Source organism: Telopea speciosissima, chromosome 9 (genome assembly GCF_018873765.1).
Source record: "Telopea speciosissima isolate NSW1024214 ecotype Mountain lineage chromosome 9, Tspe_v1, whole genome shotgun sequence".
Classification (NCBI taxonomy): domain Eukaryota; kingdom Viridiplantae; phylum Streptophyta; class Magnoliopsida; order Proteales; family Proteaceae; genus Telopea; species Telopea speciosissima.
In genome coordinates, this window is record NC_057924.1 from 16579784 (window position 1) to 16596627 (window position 16844).

At 38.0% G+C, this 16844-nt stretch overlaps 1 protein-coding gene and 1 long non-coding RNA gene across 3 annotated transcripts in view; both read right to left on the reverse strand.

Annotated features, from left to right (window-relative positions):
- The window catches only part of LOC122640464 (transcription factor tau subunit sfc1-like), a 43434-nt gene extending 35422 nt beyond the window's left edge, over nucleotides 1-8012 (reverse strand). For both annotated transcript variants that reach the window (XM_043833670.1, XM_043833669.1), the window contains exons 1-4: nucleotides 7799-8012; nucleotides 3500-3896; nucleotides 3298-3387; nucleotides 3095-3185 (exon numbers count right to left, since the gene is read on the reverse strand). In XM_043833670.1, the coding sequence (XP_043689605.1) occupies nucleotides 3095-3185; nucleotides 3298-3387; nucleotides 3500-3896; nucleotides 7799-7933 (713 nt within the window). In that variant the 5' untranslated portion in view covers nucleotides 7934-8012. The remainder of the gene's footprint in view (nucleotides 1-3094; nucleotides 3186-3297; nucleotides 3388-3499; nucleotides 3897-7798) is intronic.
- Nucleotides 8013-11486: 3474 nt separating this feature from the next.
- LOC122640506 lies at nucleotides 11487-12161 on the reverse strand. Its single transcript, XR_006329674.1, has 2 exons — nucleotides 11945-12161; nucleotides 11487-11822 (listed from the first exon to the last, which is right to left on the reverse strand). It is a non-coding gene; the product is annotated as an uncharacterized LOC122640506 (long non-coding RNA).
- Between the last annotated feature and the right edge of the window lie 4683 nt (nucleotides 12162-16844).

Consider the following 16844-nt stretch of genomic DNA (forward strand, 5'->3'; position numbering starts at 1 on the left):
AGATGGGGATCCACTATTGTGATTGAAAAGCATCATTAATTGAATGGTATGCTTTTTGTCAATTAATTTGAATGATCAAGAAGAATATTTCAAATAAAGTTTCAAAAGATATTAAAGTTTAGAGCTAACTTTTTTTAAATGACATGACCATGCTAAATTTTAATTGCCATAATCATTAACATGCCAGCCCTTTGTGTACAAGTCTTGATCCCTCGAATATGTTGCATGGCATGTCATTAAGGACCTAGATCAGCATACATCATATAGCCCAAACCTGAGATTTTACATAACAGGACAGATTGTAAAAGTAAATAACATAATTTTTGTACTTATTGTATGGATCAGTGGAATGCACCCCAAATCTATCACATGGCAGCTTATATGGCACCTGAAAAAGATGACAGGCAGGCCTGAACCTGACATTTATAGGACTTCTCCACCTTTTGGCTACTTTGATTTATTAGTACATTGGAAAATGAAAACGGATTAAGTTGTTGTTGGATATGTGTATCCATTAACCCGGTTTATTATGTATTAAACATTTCATACATTTTTGTTTAATATGATCACATGCAATATAAATTTTTTAAGCAATGTATGTCCATAAGTATTACTTTAAATTGGTAGTCACGACTAGGGTTTGGGTTGGGCAGCCCTTATCATATGGTCGTCGCATTGGGTATGCCTAGACATGTTTGATGTTGGGGTACGAATGCGAGTACGCACATGTTGATGTGTGTATTGGCAAAGAATCTTATTTTGTCGATTCCCTCATGTATTACTGTCAGATGTAGGTTTAGGATAGACATGTGTCACCGAGACCCAGTACTTGAGAGGGCCTTGTCACTGTATAATGTGAGCGTATTCTTTGGTTCACCAATGATTGTGGTTCAAGAGAACTAAAGCTGGTGTTCTGGGAATGCGTAAATATTATGTGAGTGAAAGAGTCACTCAACATGGTCTCCACTGCTCGATTGAGGAACATCAAGGGGAGTTAGTCTGTGAATGGTCGGATTTGAATCAGGATCTTGTACCGTTTTGTTAAATGGTTTTTCAAAACATATTTTCACATAAAATGATAACTTATAATTATGTAGTTGATTAAAGAGTGTAATCGAGTTTTGCGGATTCCGATCACGTACACAGACGCTCCGTCACGGACATGTACCATGGAATGGGGTTTGGCAATACTAGTGTACATGCCCTAGATTCTATGAAGATGATGTTGTTTACTAGAGGGTTGGTGCAGATTTGATATGCAGGGGTATTTCTAGGATATGCTAATTATCAATTGATTTATTTAAACTAGTATGGGCTTGATGCTAATTAATTAATAGGCCCATTAATGTTTAAATTAATTAATTAAAATTATTCCTTTTTAGATTCTGCTTCTTCACTAATTAGAAGCCCATCACTTGAGCCCATTAGGGTTTCAAGTCAAACAGGAGAGAGAGAGTCAGACTCTCACTGAGAATGAGGGAGGCTCTTAAAGCCTCACCTATTTAAACACACCAGAGGGGGTGCAGAACCCATTATTCCAAGGTTGGACAAATTTTTCTGCCCCCCTCTAAAAAAATCGCAGGCACTCTCTCTCCTTTCTCCTTCTCTTTTGCTCTTTTGCTCTCTAGAGCTTTGAGATCTGGTTAGGGTTTTGAAAACCTGGTTTTTCTGGTTTGACTTAGGGATCTTCTACTTGCATCAAGGAGATCCAGATTAGGGCTTTGTTGATCAGCTCGTTAGGAGAAGAACCATTATTTAGAGGAGGAACAACACTTGAGGCTCAACAGGTTAGCAGATCTTGATGTTTATTTTATAAATTAAGTGTTTTTAATTATTTGATAATCATGGGATGTGAAAGAAATGTGAATCGATCTATTTTCCGCTACGCATTTGGGTATGGGATGGTTCCCTCTCTCCATGGGATGGAAAGGAGATGATATTCTCTCTTCTTGTGGATCCCACAATTTTATGGGATAAGAAAAGAGAGGGTTTGGTAATAAATTTTTATTCCAAACCCTAATTGAGTTACACCAAGGTTCCCATGGGCGACCATGGGAAACCCTATAATTTAAATAGGGTGCCTATGGGCGACCATGGGATACCCAAATTTTTCTAATACTTGTGAACCCAACTGGATCGACACTTGATTCATGTGTTAGATGATCCCATGGACTGTTGTTTGCCAGCAGTTTCCCATTTAGCTAGTATCAAGTAAAGAAACCTGTGGCATTAAGCATATGAATTTCTCATTTTATTATAACATATATTCATAAGAAAATATGAATTAAGAAAATGAAAAGAGTTAAATAATATCATAAATGCTTATTGAATTTCCTAATTGTATAGATGTGGGCCATAAGTATGAAATTACGGATATCATTGGGAGTGCCACAGTGCATCACAATGTGCCTAGCCCACTCTTCTCCGTACACCCCCTCAAGGGGTAATGAAAAAATATATATATTTTTGGGAGGGGAGGTTTGATTATGCCTGATATTACTCATGGTTTCCTACAGCTTTAAAAGAATCAAAAGACTCACAAGGCAAGCAACAGAATTTAAAGATCAAGGAGATACAAATGGAAAGACAAGCAATATATTTCTTAAGGGAGAGTGTTTCCTTTCCAGGAGCGTACGCTAGCTGGCAGGAAACACCCACTCGTACCCCCCTTTGGTATAATTAAAGGGGGGGCAGGGAAGTCATTACACAGGGAGGAGGAAAGACATAGACACAGGGGTCCGGGAGCATAGGGCATGCTCCCGGACAGAAAACAAACTTCCACTTTTTAAATAATGATTTCTACAAACAGATTCACCTTGAAACCTCAATGCTCTTATTTCAAGGAATCATGATTTAAGAAAAGCTACTGTTAAGGACAAGTCAGGCTTTCGTGAGATCAATCTATTATTTAGTAGGCAAATAAAAGAAAGCAGACAAAGATATTAGTTGTACATAAAACAGCTAAAATTTTAAGGTTATAATAAACAATATCACAAATAAGAGCTCCCCACTGTTTCAAAATTAATAATCATAAAAGAACAAAAGATTAAACAAGCAACATGAACTAATGTAAAAATAAGCTAAAGTATCTTACACTAGTTTCTCTGGTACATCCTTCGGTGAGAAAAGTGGGGGCATCAAAACCATTAAATCCTCCCGATCTAAGTCCGTAAGACCACCCTTCTCTGCAAAACAATTAAAAGAAGGGGTCGGGAAATAACCTTGTAAGTAAAATATCAGGAAAAAGTTCCATGCTAAAACCTCAAGTACGAAGGCATGAGGCCATATAAGCTTAACCAAAGAGAGGGTCCACTTCTTTCCAGTGTCTCTTCTTTCTCCTAGCGACATCAGCGTGAACAGCAAGAACATGTTGGTAGTCCACCATTCCTTCAGTGAAAATCAGTAAAAGATCAACAAAGCTCCTGGAAGGTAAGGAGGGAAGGGGTCGGGGAGAAAACAGAAGGAAAAGATAAAGATTGTGGTAACAAGTCGCTCTTACCACTAAAGTGGTAGACCTCTGACACACGAGCAACAATATCTGCAGATAGGTTTGCGGGTTCTTCATGAATCCGGACTTCACCGCCTTCATTATTGAATGCCATTTCATTTTCAGTTAAATTTCTTTGTTGTCCCTTTGTTCCAGATTCAGGACAGGAAGGTATTGGCCCTGAACTGGTCATGTCTGCAGATGAACATACAGACATGCCTCGGGAAGTTCCAGCATCTTGATCAACACTGCATTTCATTTTGGATATTTTAAGTAATAAATTATTAGAGGAATGACACTCTCCATAAGCAGGATGTGAGTATGGATCTTCAGGACGAAAACGAAGCTCCAAACGGTTTGAGTCGTTTGACTGCAAACAGTTTGAGTCGTTTGACTGCAAGCAGCGTACCTACAAATAACACATGGGCATAGTTAGTGAGTAATTCTTTTGTTTCTCTCTATTATCAACTGTTGGAATATTGTATGTTGACTTATATTTTGGTGACTGCTAACATGTCTGTGATTGATGAAAAAGCACGGACTTGTTTCTTACTCCCTCTCACAATAAGTTGCCATTGTCACTAATTGCTAGGTATGGTAGTTTCTATTCAAGCATGTCCATATGTACCCGCAGGAACAAGCCCCAAAACCAGCCCAGCAAGGTCCTTCTCCCAATCTCAGGCTTCATGGAGAAGATGAGCCATGTCATGACTGTGGAATTTTTGGTCTCCCATTTCTCATAGGCAGGAGAACCAGGCTTTGGGGCTATAATGGTACCTGTAATATACCCAAGTTTCCCTTTGCTCCTAAGGGAAAACTTCACTGAGTGGGACCAATCTAAATAGTTGGTGTTATCTAATTTCACAATGGAGATCTGTCGGTGTGAGTTCTCAAAGACAAACTGAGGGGCTGTCGGAGTAGGTTGTGAATCAGCCGAACCAAGCCCAGAGACGTCAGAATCAATCATATTGTAGGGAAAATGGCACTTAACCATACACAAGAGTCCAAACAAAGTGGGGAGTACACACTCAACCCAAATAAGGATTCCAAACACAAGAAAAAAATTCCAGCAGGGCAGAAAACAGGTATAAGCTGGACTAAACTTCACCCTAACACCTTCCAAGAAGCAACACCCACTTAAACAAGTTCCAAGACCTCAAACAAAGGTGTCCATAATCACTCCTCAACCAAGGGAGAAGTCCATGACACTCCAAATGCAAGAAAAAGAGAGTAGCAGCAGTTTCGATTTTACCTAGGCAGAAAAAAGGCCCCACGAAAATGAGCTATGCTCAAACAAGATCCCCATTCATCAAGAAGGAACACATGGGGCATAATGAGTACCCTTGTACGATCCTAATGAGCTGTTCCAAGATCCAAACACATGCCAAGAAAGAGAGAGACAGAGCCTGCAACTTTGAGCTGGCAGAAACCCTAGTTGTAGCTTGTTTAGCTTCAAAACTTCAAGGGAGCTTCAATACAGTTCAAGGATCATCTTCAATCACTTAAATAGGGTGTATAGAACCTATTTCATACCTCTTCAGCAAGTTGTTTACATAAGAGCCTCTTCCTTGAAATCCCTTGCGTCTAGGATTCCAAAGAGAGAAAAAGAATAGGGAAAGAGGATTGATACGACTCTCAAACCTAAAGCTCTGATACCAAGTTGGATTTTTGGTTAGAGATGCAAGTAACAGAAGGAGGAGAAGTTGAAGGAGAAAGAGATGAGGAAGAGAGGAAGAAGAGGACAAGAGAATGGAGGGAGAGAGATTTTGGTTGTGAATTTCTTGTGTTGGAGAGACTTCTCCACAGACTAGTTCCTAAACTACCCTTATTACATAACTTCTAACAGAGTAAGCATCATTCTTGCTTCTCCTCCCTCAGTATTAGAGCATAAGCACTACAAGCCAAGCAAGCCAAATGCATCACTAAGCAAGAGAATCAATAGGACATCTCAAACACAAGTGAAGGGAAGATTCAAATTATTTGGAGATCATATAACAAGCTCAAGTGACAAGAAGCCAAAGTGTCAAGCACTCAACCAAGCTTCAAATGGAATCAAGACTTTGAAGAGTAGCTATACTTGGGTTTCTAGACTTGGGATTTATTTCAAACATGTTGTTATATTTGGTAATCCAAAGTTGTAAGGTTCCCATAGTCCTAATAGGCCCAAAGTACTTAGATAGTAAAATTGTCGAAATGGAACTAATGGTTGAAGCCCCAGAGTTGGGGACTTGACCAGACTTGATCAAGTCACATAGAACAGCTTAGATATTTAATTAGACAAGTCACATGGACTAAAATACCTGGGAATATCATTAAACAAAAAAGCCAAGTCACGCTCCTGAAGAAATGCTGAAAATCAAAACAAGGCATAAGAGCAAGAAGGAAGAACATGAGGTAACCCTCCAGCCCGTGGATGGAAGTTCCAGAGGCTGGGGTTTGGGCTTCGGATGTTCAGGGTCGAACTCCATATTTTACATGGTTGACTGCTAAGGTCTGCTGTGTACTCTCAGAGTCAGCCGCCCTGAGATTCGTTGGCAAAAAACAAGCCATTGGAATCAATGGTTCTTGCCAAGCTCGACCACGTACTCTCAGGGTCGACTGCAAAAACTCCAACAATCAAAAAAGAGATAATTATTTAATTGTTAAAGATTAGCTATATATAGCAGAGGGCCTTTTGCCAATAACAACCATTAAGCCAAAATTCTGTCAAAACACCAAGAATATTGGGCTCTTAAAATTGCGGAAATCATTTGTACATGGATTTGTATATCTACCCTAGAGTGAGGGTCCTTGAGTGTTCTTTAATTAAAGATTGGCCTATTAAGAGGAATTGTAATTGAGCTGCAAAACTTAACAACTCTATTGTGAGTGTGTATGGGATATTATTCACTGTGAAAGGATTGGGTTGAAAGTATTGATCTTGTGAAACTACTGGATTTGTTGTGAGCCCATGGAAACATGTAAGGTTTGATTGGCACCAATGAAGACCAATCGTTGATAGTGGAAATCCAAGAATGAGGAGCTCTTGGGAGTGGAGGTAGGTCAAGGGGACCAAACCACAACAAATTTTGTGTCTTCCATGTGTGATTGCTTGTGTTTCCACATTCTAATTGGAAAACTCGAGTTACTTGTGGAAAGTTTCCAAAGTCTTTCAATAACTGATTCACTCCCTCCCCACTCTTGGGTTGTAATAAACTTATAAACCTAGCACAACCACTCTTTAGGCTATTTATGCAAAGTGCAAAAAGAAAAAGAACAAGGAAATGAAATTTGCCTAAAGCCCAACCTTGCCCAACCCACTTGGCATTTGTAAGTGAGTTGCATGAAAAGGTGGGGTTGGTTAACTTAACCAGTCTTGTTCGTTGTAGGCCAAAAACCCACCAAGAGAAAACATGACCTGTTGCAGTCACTACATCCAAAAGCACCCCCAGCCATGGCCTTCTCCATTCAATGAACTCTCTACATTTCTTTGGATGTTTGAATTGAATTTCAACTACATTATCTTTCTAAACCTTCTTTATAAAAATTTACTGCTACATACTTGTACTAGTGTAGAGGCTGAGTAAACCATTATATTTTCCACCAAAAATGAGCTCATGACGATCATATCTCCTCTCTATGAGCTCAATTTCCACTTTCTAATCTCACCTACCAGTCTTAGTTTTAATTGCATGACCATTCAAAACCACTCAAACACAACTACCATGTTCAAGATTAAAGAAATCATATCCTATAAGAATTTGTTCCAGGGCAACCACTTGAACAGGCAGCTAGACAGCACCTAGACATCTTTCCTATTCGGACCTCTCTCTCTTTTTTTTTTCTTTTTCTTTTTTTTTTCTCTTTTTTTTCTTTTTTTTTTGGGGGGGGGGGGGGGGTTGGGAAGTAATGTAAAGGCAGGGGTTGGTTCCTCTTCTATACTCAATTCTTCTTCATTTTATAAATGTTCCAAAATAGAAGCAGAAAGAGCATAGGTTCCCCTCTTTCCTACAAAACCCAATTCCCCCCCCCCCGTCTACGACAGGCTGGTTTCTACAACGGAGACTAATTGTTTACTTAATCATTTATCCATCTTCTAGAGTTTTCAAATACTTGAAATAACACCCAACAATACCCCAAGCCACCCCCTTCCAGAAAATAAATAATTATTAAAAATAGAATTACTCAACAAATAATCCCTTGAGCACAACCCATCAATTAGTTAATCAAGAGTATATCACAGAGCAAATAAAATCAAAATCATAGACAAGTTCACACCTTAAAACATCAAATCAATCAATACAGAGAATTGGGAAAGCTTCTGATTAATACCTTACTGATTCCTTCAAGACCTCCAAGAGTCTCTATGGCCCGGGAGGTTGATGTAGGGTAACCTGGATAGTCAACCGCGAAAACGTTAGCCTCCGGTAGAACTCCGAAGACAGTGTTGTCTCGTATGATTCCCATCGCAGTCGCAACTCTTCCCTCTTAAAGACACTGCTACAACACCAGACGCAATTGGAGATTTATTTCAACCAAGGTTTTATGGCTCCCTTTGTTTCGTTTCGTTTTGTTTTCTTCCCGCCACTTTCCCCTCCACCCTAAGAATCCACAATCACTAATCCAAACTTTCATTCAATATAGGTTACATGCTAATAAAACCGCTCGCGTGGTTAACGTGGTTGCAGCGCCTAGACGCAAATCAATGCTTTTGTGCACGAAAATATCGTTCAGCCCAATGACATTAAAAGCGCATCCAAAACAATCCTTCTGCACATACTTTCATTGGTTATCATGCTGGTGCAAGGCTACACCACCAGTTAGCATTTTCTTATCCTATGTAAATGGGAAAAAAACCTATCTAATTAAGGATCCGACTCCTCTCTTGGGAGCTCAGCGCCCAGGGAGTGCCCAGGGGGCATCCAAAGGTTGGGTTGTACTGCACGCATATCGATGCATACCTAAGGATGTGTGTGGCACAACCCAACGGCTAGATGCTCCCTAGACGTGCTGGGTTCTCTGGAGAGGAACTCAATTCATTCACCTGTTTAAGAATCCTTTATAGCCCTTTTAATCTATTAACCCGTTTAAATCCCAAATATAGACTACTTATACCAATTTCCTTTAACCTTGTGGATCGGAAACTAAATGACCAAATAGAAACGTGTCCATGGTTTGTCATGAATATATGATCTCTTGGGAGGGGGGTTAATTAACAGAAAAATATGAACTGATTAATTGGAATGATTAGGTTTTTCTAGTTGCTATTTAGTTCTTTTTTTTTCTATAAAGTCACCATTTAATTCTCAATTGAGAGGCTTTACAGTTGCCTCTCACTCTTAAGTTAAGTCACATAGATTGATTATTTGGTCAGTAGAACCATTGGATGATAAATCTTAAAGATGTGTACTATGTCAAATTTGATGGCCTACTTTATCGTACATTATCTCCATGTATAAAGATTTTTGGTTTTGGATTCAAGAGCGAAGAGCCAAAGATGAGATCTGATGAGCAATGTTTGAGACGAGAGAGAAATTAATTTACAACCGGCTTGTTCAACAAATCTAAAACTCTCTTTACTAAGTGAGACTCCATCCATATCCCACTCGATTTCGGTCAGGCCTAATTGATATTGTTTGGTTAGGTAATCAGACGGATTCGACTCCTCTCCAATGAGGAGATCGCCCAATTAGGCATGCAATGACCAACGGCTAGGATAATTGAACCCATATTTCTATATTCTAAAACCATACCCATATTAGCTATAAAATATATGGAAATAATTCTCTTATAGATAGCCTTACTATAATGCATTTGTTAAACCATTTTATTAGCCAAAATTCAATGAAATATTTAGATTAAAAGGTAAGATTGGCTTTTAACCAGCAACATAGGGTGGGATAGTTTTCGCTTCCTTTTGACTATTGTCTAGATTGGTTGATTTTTAGTCTAATTTAACATTCTCAGCCTATCATGCAAGAGTTAATTTATGATACAAAATTTATTATTTGAATAAAGAAACCACTTTTTTTTTTTCAAATATAGAATATGGAAACCATTAAAAAAGAAAAACTATATTCATGAAAATAATATACTATAAGATAGACCATCAAATTTGACAAATTACACATCTTTAAGATTCATCATTTAATGGTTCTACTCACAAAATAATCAATCTATGTGACATAACTTTGGGGTGAGAGGGAGCTGTAAAGCCTCTCAATTGAGAATTAATCGGTGACTTTATAGAAGGAAAAAAAAGAGGACTCAGGAGCAACTAGAAAAACTTAATCATTCCAATTAATCAGTTCATATTTTTCTGTTAATTAACTCCCCCCCCCCCCCCCCAAGAGATCATATATTCATGACAACAGGCATGTATGGGTGAGTTTAAGGTTGTGTTTGATATGCATTCCATGTCAATTTCGCATTCTTGGGTGATAAAAATAGTTGTTTTTATCGTCTGAGAATGCGAAATTGACCTGGAATGCATACTAAACACAGCCTAAGTAACAGAGGACCCACACGCATTTCATTGGTCAATTTCCAACTTGAAACAAGTAAAGAGTTTAGTTTATAAGTTTCACAATACTACAAAAATGCTATTTCATACTAATGTAAATTATTCACATCTCTTCGAGAATTTTATAATCTCTTTACCTTTCTTCCTCAACAGGATAAAAAACACACATAATAAGGATCCAGATCGGTTTTGGATTGGAATCGGCCTAGATCAGTCCGGATCAACCTCAGAATCAGCATATTCCATGCATATAGGGTATTTTCATACATGATCGGCCTCAGCCAGAATGAGAAAAATTACAATTGGCCTCATCTAATTTTGATCTGGATCGGTCAAGGATACAATTCGATTCTTAAAACCCTACTCAACCTCCTTCCCCAACACCACTTTTTTTGTTTACCATGTCCATACATGTTTTTTTTTTGTCTCCATTCTCAATAAAAAAGGTGTACCCAATACATGAGACTCTCGACACTGCAGGGTCTAGGGAGGGTCATAATGAATGCAACGTTACCCCTGCTTTTCACAGAAAGATTGTTTCCAAACTCGAACCATTGACCACTAGGTAACAGCTCTTTGCTAAATAATTAGATAAGCCAACCCCAAGCTCAATGATAAATTTGGGAGAGACCGATGGATTGTAGGTCTTGAAAGTAATAGGTGTTCTTTCATGGAGTTAATTGAAGCTCATGCCTAAATGAGAACTTGATTCTTGGACAGACTTTACTTTTACATATTATTACTGTTGAAGGTGACTCGTTCTCTTCATCAACACAAGATTACTATTCATATCATTGAATCTTTACCAAATTAAGAGCCAAATTAGAAGCAATCACCAGCTAGTAAGGGTTTTGGCTGGTTGTAGCCATGTAATGGGATCAAATCACACCTTCTCATAGGGATGTGCTTTGAATTTTACTTTTTTTTGGGGGAGGGGTGTGGATTTAAGGGTAGCAAGGTTAAATATAATATAGCTTTTCTATTCCAATAAAATTAAGCTATGCAGTAGCAAGGTTATATATATTATATCTTTTCTATTTCAATAAAATTAAGATATGCATTGCTTTCATGTTGCTTTCCCAACTCCATTTATATATCCTGTTAGAGAAAATTTCTCCGCACTAGGGTGCAAGATGTGCCCAGACACATGGGGGTGGGCAAAATGACCGCACGCCCCCTTGAATGGTCGAAATGACCGCTCCATCCCGCCCCATTTGTCTGAGCACAGCCTGCACCCAATTGCACTCTTGTGAAAAGAAAATCATCCCATAATGTAAATAGATAATAGATAGTAAAATTGATGGATTTCTCTCAAATATATTACATAAAAGCCATGAAAGCAATAGTTACTCAAAATATTACTTTCATCAAGATTTTTTATTTATCTTATTATGTTTTTCTTTCTCTTTTCTATCCATTACTAACATTCCAAACATTGCCACAGTTCCTGAACTGTTCCATAGGGAGCATTATATCTTGGATATTAACACATAAAAATATAAAGGATTCATCAGTTCAAGGATTACTTGGATGAAATTCTTGTACATTTCATCTTGAAAGGAACCCAGAAGAACAGGGTATGACAGAGAGTACATTAAAAATGTGATAATTAAGTTTAAAGATGAAACAAAGTCAAAATCTGAATTCACAAAGGAACCATCCGAACCTGCATCATTTTGGTACGTTAGAGTTCAGAAACTCCAATCTGCGTTACATAGTCTTATGATCTAAGAACTGAACTGGATCCATATTGGGCCTCGAAGAGAGGGCTAGTCATTTTTTTCCTAGGGAATGTTCCTTGGTCTCAGTGACATTCTCCACTGCTGGCAATGTCTGCATCAATTCCATAAAGTTAGAAAATAGTTGTATAAAGGAAACCTTTTCATTATGTATTTGGAACCCAAACAGGGTCGGCAGAAACTTTCCCAGTGGAGAAGGGGAGAAGAGTGATTTACCAGGTCAGGCTTGAAGATATTGTGCACAACAGAGGCACCTGCTAAAAGTGAAACAACGACCACAACGGATGACCATGCTAGCGATGGTGTTCCAATTGGTTGCGTCCCTCCTCCAAACTTTTTGTTCATCCTTCCTCACCTTCCTTCCTCTCCTGGCCAGAGTAAAAGACCCGGTCCCTTTTACTGATGTATATCACTACCTACTTCAATTCGAACACCTGCAAGAACAATATATCAGGAACCCAGCTTCCTAGGTATCCATGACAACAGTGCATTTGTACCTTCCACATTCAACCATAAGATTTTGTGTTTCATATATGTATATGGATCTTCCCTTTAGCTTCATATTACCAAAAGAAACAAATTGATCAGTTTGACTCCTTGTTTTCCCTTGCTTTGGAACAACTGGATCAGATCAACTATTTTAACTGATTTACTACATTTTAAATTCATTGAACTTTCAAGATAGCAAATACAGAAAACTGATTAGAAGAGGAAAATCGGACCTTTTATCCAAGTTCTATCCAATGTAGCTCCTAGTTTTTTTTACAACTTCAAGGTAGTCTGATGAATCATTAGACCATAACTTGGATTATATATGTTGAATAAATACTGTAACAAAGCACACTAATAGAAAACCAGAACCGTAAAGATGGAGAAGAAGAGAAGAGAACCGTCGAACTTGACAGTCTCCCTCACCTTGCTTATATTTATACTAAACAGATTACAGTAAGAGGGAATTCCTAATCATATTAGGATTCCAAATTACAATAGGAAATTAGAACTAGAGCTAGGACTAGAACTAAAGACTCCAACTAGTACTAGGAAACTCTAACTAAAAAAATAAACATAAATAGGAGAGACTCATAAGGAGGAGGGGAATCTCGACAAGAATAATGGAATATTCTAATCGAGATATCCTCTTCTCCCTATGAGCTCGATATACTTCAACAAATATTATTAGAGGAAATATCAGTGTCTATAAATTTTAATTTAACAAAAACAATGACTCCCTTAAGATAATTGCATCTTATTGCTTTAAATTTTAATGGATGGGTTACCAAAATATTTAAAATTCGAAAATGGTATGCAGGAATACTTGTGGTTTTTATTTTTCCATTTCTTCAGGAGATATTAGACTGTATTTTAAATGGATATGGATGATTATGTGTGGTTTTGCAATCCAAATTGAATCTCTGCCACAAATTTGTACAGCTCTATGAACCTTTTTGGGAATTGGTGTCAAATCTAAATAATAGAAATAACTATAATGCAAGAACTAGCACCATTGCTGAGGTAATTGGCTCCCTCACTGGAAAAAGCAACATGGAGAATCAAACAAAATTAAGAGGAGGGAGGGGAAGTAGTACTCATAGTTGTCAAGGCGGTTGAGGGGTGCCTAAGCGTTTAGGCGACCAAGGTGCTCCGGTGTTATTTATATTTCTCCTCTTTTCTAACATTATTTAGCATGTTATTTTATATACTTTATATCCTCAAAAATCAACATTAAGCCACATCAAGTCATCAAAAATCAATAGTAAGCCACATCAACTCCTCAAAAATCAACATAGAACTAAAAGACATAGAACTGAAGAAGCAAACTATTGGAAGATTGAAATAATCACAACATACATTTGGTTATTACTGTTCTTGGAATTGGACATTGTCTTGGTATACCTAGTATCACATTTGGTTTATACTGTTCATAGAAATATGATCTTATCTATAAGTAATTAAATTGCTCTTGATTTAGAGAAATATTATGGTTCTCTAAGAAGTTTGACTGGTCAAATGATTTTATTTTTACATGAGACTTTTTGTATTAGGTAAAGCACAAGACCAGCTTTCTAACAAATCCAATATTGCTTAAATCTGATTTATATTGAAAGAGTTATGTTCCGGCCAAAGCTTGTTTGGTGTGCGCAAATGCTGGCAAAATCGCTCAGAATGAAATTTTTTTTTTTAGATATAAAAAAAACAAATGAATATTTAGTGCTGTTTTGGTTTTTAGCAATATTTACCATATTAAGATTTATGAAATTTTTAGATTTGAGAAAAACCCTAGCATTAGAAAATTGAATTTTCCACCTACCATCGAAAATTCAAAATTTTTTTTCTTGAACTGGGGGTTGACTTTTTATCATTTTGGAATTTGATTTTTTATCTATTTTTTTATTCAAATAGGGGGGTTGACTTTTTATCATTTTGGAATTTGATTTTTTAACCTTTTTTTTAATTCAAATAGGGGGTATTTGCTTATGGGAAAAGCTGTTTGTAACCAAGGTGGTTACAACAAGTTATTGTAACCAGTTTTTATTTTCTTTTTTTGCCCTTACCTATATTTCCCTCATTTTTTTTGTGAGGACTATTTTGTACTTTTACACTCCTCCCTCTCCCCTCCGAAACACCTTCATTTTCTCGACTTCTGGACTAAAACCCACGGAATGAAGATCTGTACCATCACCATTGACATAGGCAGACCCATAAAGGAATGCATCGGAGTAGATAGTATTGATCCTACATTTCCTACAAAAGGGCACCCAAGAACTTGCAAAGGAAGCTGCCTCATGAGTCATGAAGGGCGTACAAAGTAAGGGGAGAACCTACATCATCAGTAGCTAAACAGAGAGCTTCTCCGACGGATAATCGAACTTCTCCCTTCCCCTGCAGCTCTACGCCCCTGGTCCCACCCTCCCCCTGTAATTCGCCATCCCTCCTTTCCTTACAACGAATACGCACCCCGACCCGCCCTTGCTTTACCCATCGAAGACGTCTCCGGTTGTATTTGAGAGTAGAGGGGTTCACCTTTGGTCATCTAATTGCATGTCGCCATTAACATGTATGTGTTTGTCAGATCTGGAATTTGAAAATTGCACTGCTGCAATTCAAAGAGAATTATTAGGCAATTAATGGTTTTTCAACATTTATTCAATCAAATAAAAGTGATGATAGAAACTTAAAAACTGAATATCCTTTAGAATCATAGTGCCTCCTGCAGGCTTTTGTCTTCAATCCAATATTCCAATTCAAAAGACAGGAATATCAAAAACACCGTTAGTAATCGACCCAAAAAATCGAACGAAGAATTCCATTTCACTGTGAGAGAGGGATGGAGAATCTGGCTGTATAAATTGAGGGTTTAATATCATCAAAAGACAACAATGAAAAAGATCCCATCCCATTCAAGCCTTCCCCCATCATTTCAAGAAAGAAACACCATAAAAAATCGAACCAAAAAATTGAAAGAAGAAATCCATTTCACTGAGTGTGTGTGAGAGAGATAGTTGTGGCTGCTCCAGCTCTTGGAGAAACGGCTACGGGGAAGATCGGCTAAGGTGACTTCCGCCCCAGCCCTCACCCCCATCCCACCTCCGTCCTCCACCACTACTTTCCCTTTCCTCCGCTCCTATCCTTCTGTAACTGCACACTAATGTAGTCCTAGATAGACAAGGGTCTACTAGGAGCCAAATAACCAGGACCTGTTGGCCAATTGGACAGATTTAATGGTTTAGGTCAAATTCTAGGGTTAAGGATAGGGTAATGGGGTTAGATTTTATTTGGTAAAGCTAGGCAAGTTTATAGGAAGCTAATAGTGTAGATTTAATGAGGCTTGAATGGAAATTCAAAATTTAGGAAATTAGGGTTTTGAGTTTTGGTTTTGGGGAAGATGAGTGTGGTGAGTTTTAGGGTTTAGAGTTGGATTTCAGGGACGGGCTTTTGGTCAAGTGTTAGGTACAGTAGTAGGTTGGTTCGCTGTAGTTTAGAGGGATTTGGATGGCTGGATAGGTCTAGACAGGTTTTAGAGGTTTGGGTTTTAAGGAGGGATGAGGGGAATTAGGGTTGCAATGATGGGAGTGGTCAGAAGGAGGTTTAATGCTGAAATAATAAAATATTTGAAAAACTAAATCTTCAATGGCAGCAGTTTTGAAGACAGAATTGAGGTTCTCCCGATCTACAAGATGCAAGGAGATGAGAAGAAGATCCTTCCAGTCTACAAGACGCAAGGAATCGATTGGAGATCCACCAATCCCTTCATCTTGATATTACTCACAAGGCACACTCTCAAAGGAGCAAAACAGCAGCAACAATGGCAGCAAGCAACACAAAGGTTAGTTTTTTTTTAAATCTGAATTGTGGGGGAGCCTCCCACGATTTTTTTAATATATACTATGGCCATAGGCCTAAAACGTATTCACCCCAGGAATTTGAATCCTAGGCTGAATCCTAATTACAATCTAAAAAGCTCTCCCTCTAAAATTCATGGAGGGATGGAATTAAAACACTTAAAAAGAAAGATTCCCTAACTACCAATAGGAAATAAGAACCTAACAACCAATAGGATTAATTCACTTAAATTGAACCATTGTCTGAACCGGTTCAATTTAAGTTAACAATTAAACTAAAAAAAAAACTATGGGAGATAACTAAAGCTGAAATAAACTAAGTATGGAAATAACTAAGGCTCCAACTACTAGGCCCTAATCTTAGGGCTGCTTTTTCTTGTGGATGCTTGGATCTGCATCACACACCCTCCTCCACCCCTGCTCCCCAACAACCGAACTGTTCTCTCTCCCTCTTTTCCATTGCAAAATTACATCATTAGGTTTTTCACTATACTGCCACGTCATTTTATGGAGGACAAAGAAGTCTGGTTACAAACTAACTCACCCTTTGCTTATTTATGAATAATATCTTAAGTAAAGGAAATCATTTACTTAAATGACATTTGGCATAAATAAGGGCCAAACCTGGTTCGATACCACTGAGACGACAGTCGCCTAGAGCCCAAAAATTCCGCCTAGACGCCTAGGCAACACCTTGACAACTATGGTAGTACTAATTATGTTCCACAAAAGTGATAAAGACTACTCACGATAGAGGGAGTGTCCCTATCGTGGTG